Genomic DNA, 2,357 nt, shown 5'->3' with positions numbered 1-2,357 from the left:
GATGAAAACCACTTCATTGCAGATTTCCAAAGCCTGTATTTTGTCTTATGCTTTAAGGCTTTATTTGTTTCTGATAAATGACTTTGAGCTGTATGAAAAATACCAGCATAGATTTTTTTGCACAGTACATATATATGTATATTTTGATATATGATGGAACTACATTTTTTTTATTACACATCCATAATGTTGAAGAAACCATACAACCACTTCTTTTATCATTAGAACATGTAGTTGTAGTAGTTATTATGATGTAGTTTTAGTATGCAAATTTGCTGAAAGAAATATTTAAAAAACTAAGTTTGTTTGATAACTTTACATTTATAAAACTGACCTGATGTAACTTTATTATTTGTTTAAATTAAACTGAGCCATGACTCTGAGCCTGCAAACAGTACTCTATAATTTATTCAGTTCTTTGAGAATTTATTTGAATATATTGCTAAGTTATACATGGCCTTCTTGAACACTTCTTATTTTGGTTTTCCCTGAAACTTGTACTAAGCTAATAAAACATATTTCAAAAAGTAAGGTATGTAGATAATTAGTAAATCATAAAGTAAACTACACTATTAAATTTTCAAGCAATTCTTGAAGTTTTGGTTTTGGTTGTTTTGCACACACTTTTTTAAAAATATAAACTTATATCAGAAAATCCAATAGTATTTTACTATTGTTACTATCACAAAAACTTTAGTTATTAAACTTAGCTAAAATTGTTGTTAATTGTAATTCATTGAATATACATGTACAATGTAGACAGTATTTCATTGACAAGTGAAATTCGTTGTTAACAATTAAAAGCATTAGTAATAATTTATAAAAACATGTAATCTGACATAAGAAATCATTTAAATATACAGTAATGAGTACTCACTATTTAGCAAAAGGAGAGAAAAAAAACGTCAATGCAGTAATACTAAAGAAATAACTGTTAATTCAGAGTATTATTATTATTTGAATAGCAGTTAATTAAAATGGCTATGTTTTGAAGTTCTTTAAAAAGAAATTTTACAATATTTGTAAAAATCACACAAAATGAAGAAGCAACAAAGGTTTTCCTATGCTTACAATACATATGTGCTATAAACAGAGTTTTCTTTCTGTTGATATTTGAAGCACTCTTAAGAAGGTTCAAGGTTATGATTTTTTAAAAAATGTAATAGAAAATTATAAAATGTTTATAAATTTTGGAAACATTGCATTATTTGAATTAGATTATTTAAGACACATTTAATCTCTAGTAACTTAGCCTATAACTTCCATAATACAAATGTTGATTAGCTTGGTTTGTATTTTATTAAAGTTTTACTTTCAACAGAATTTCATACTACTATAATGTTGTAATATGATTTACAAATAGATCTTAACAAATCAAAGGTAATTAGATATAATTATGAGTAACAAATTTATTATTTTTCATAAATATACTGTATGTCACTATAAAAAAATTCAATTTGAAATATAAGTGAATTATAGAAAGATACGCAGGTTAGGAATTGAACTCTCTCTCTATTATGCTAAAAAAATTAAATAAGTAACTGAAGTAACACATTTTTACTAAATTATCCACATGCAGTAAAACAAAACATGAAAATCTGTGACAAGTGAGAATATCATACAAGATGACAAATCAATGCTGCTCTTTAGGCAAGCAGGAGAAAACTTGGTTCAAATAAAGAAAGCAGGTTGAGTTATGCATGAAGGTGAACCAAGCTACTCAACATTTGTATTATGGAATTTATAGGCTAAGCTAGTAGAAATGAAATGTGCCTTATGTGTCTTCAGTTTATTCAGATATCTAATTAGTTTATTAATATACTGTTATGATCCTTGTTTTCTTCACAAATTAGTATCTGAGAGAAATTAGAAATTCAATTATACAAGTTTCAGCTGTATTTTAATAAGTAGTAATTAAACCATAAATAATACTGATAATTGCATGATATAGAATTATGTAAGTATTGTATTCAGGTGTTCATTTTCTAAGATATAATTGTAAATTCTGTTTACATATATAGTTACATTTGATGTATTGATTTGATGGATATTGGAGAATAAGTGGTCAATGTAAAGAAAGTTATTACATGTAATCATAGTGATATATCACTATTGAATTTCAATGTTGGAGCATATATACTAATAATAGATTATATGTATACTTTTCAAAATGTAATTGTCGTTGTATGAAAGCCAATTATATGAATATTTATCCATATATGATATTTCAGCAGTGTTTTTGTTGATTATGTAATGAATGTACATTTTTCAAAATTGTGATGGAACTATGGGTATATCCTGTAACTGATAGATTTTTATGTTAGTACAGAAACTTCTGATAATAAATTACAAAATAT

General features: G+C 25.3%; 1 protein-coding gene across 1 annotated transcript in view; it reads left to right on the top strand.

The window, feature by feature from the left end:
• LOC111088217 overlaps positions 1–2,357 on the top strand; it is a 35,393-nt gene that overhangs the window by 27,959 nt on the left and 5,077 nt on the right. The window contains exons 8-9 of the mRNA XM_022397627.1: positions 152–161; positions 1,470–1,482. Of these exons, the coding sequence (XP_022253335.1) occupies positions 152–161; positions 1,470–1,472 (13 nt within the window). The 3' untranslated portion in view covers positions 1,473–1,482. The remainder of the gene's footprint in view (positions 1–151; positions 162–1,469; positions 1,483–2,357) is intronic.

This window comes from Limulus polyphemus, unplaced genomic scaffold (genome assembly GCF_000517525.1).
Source record: "Limulus polyphemus unplaced genomic scaffold, Limulus_polyphemus-2.1.2 Scaffold3347, whole genome shotgun sequence".
NCBI lineage: Eukaryota > Metazoa > Arthropoda > Merostomata > Xiphosura > Limulidae > Limulus > Limulus polyphemus.
This window is presented reverse-complemented; position numbering and strand designations above follow the sequence as displayed.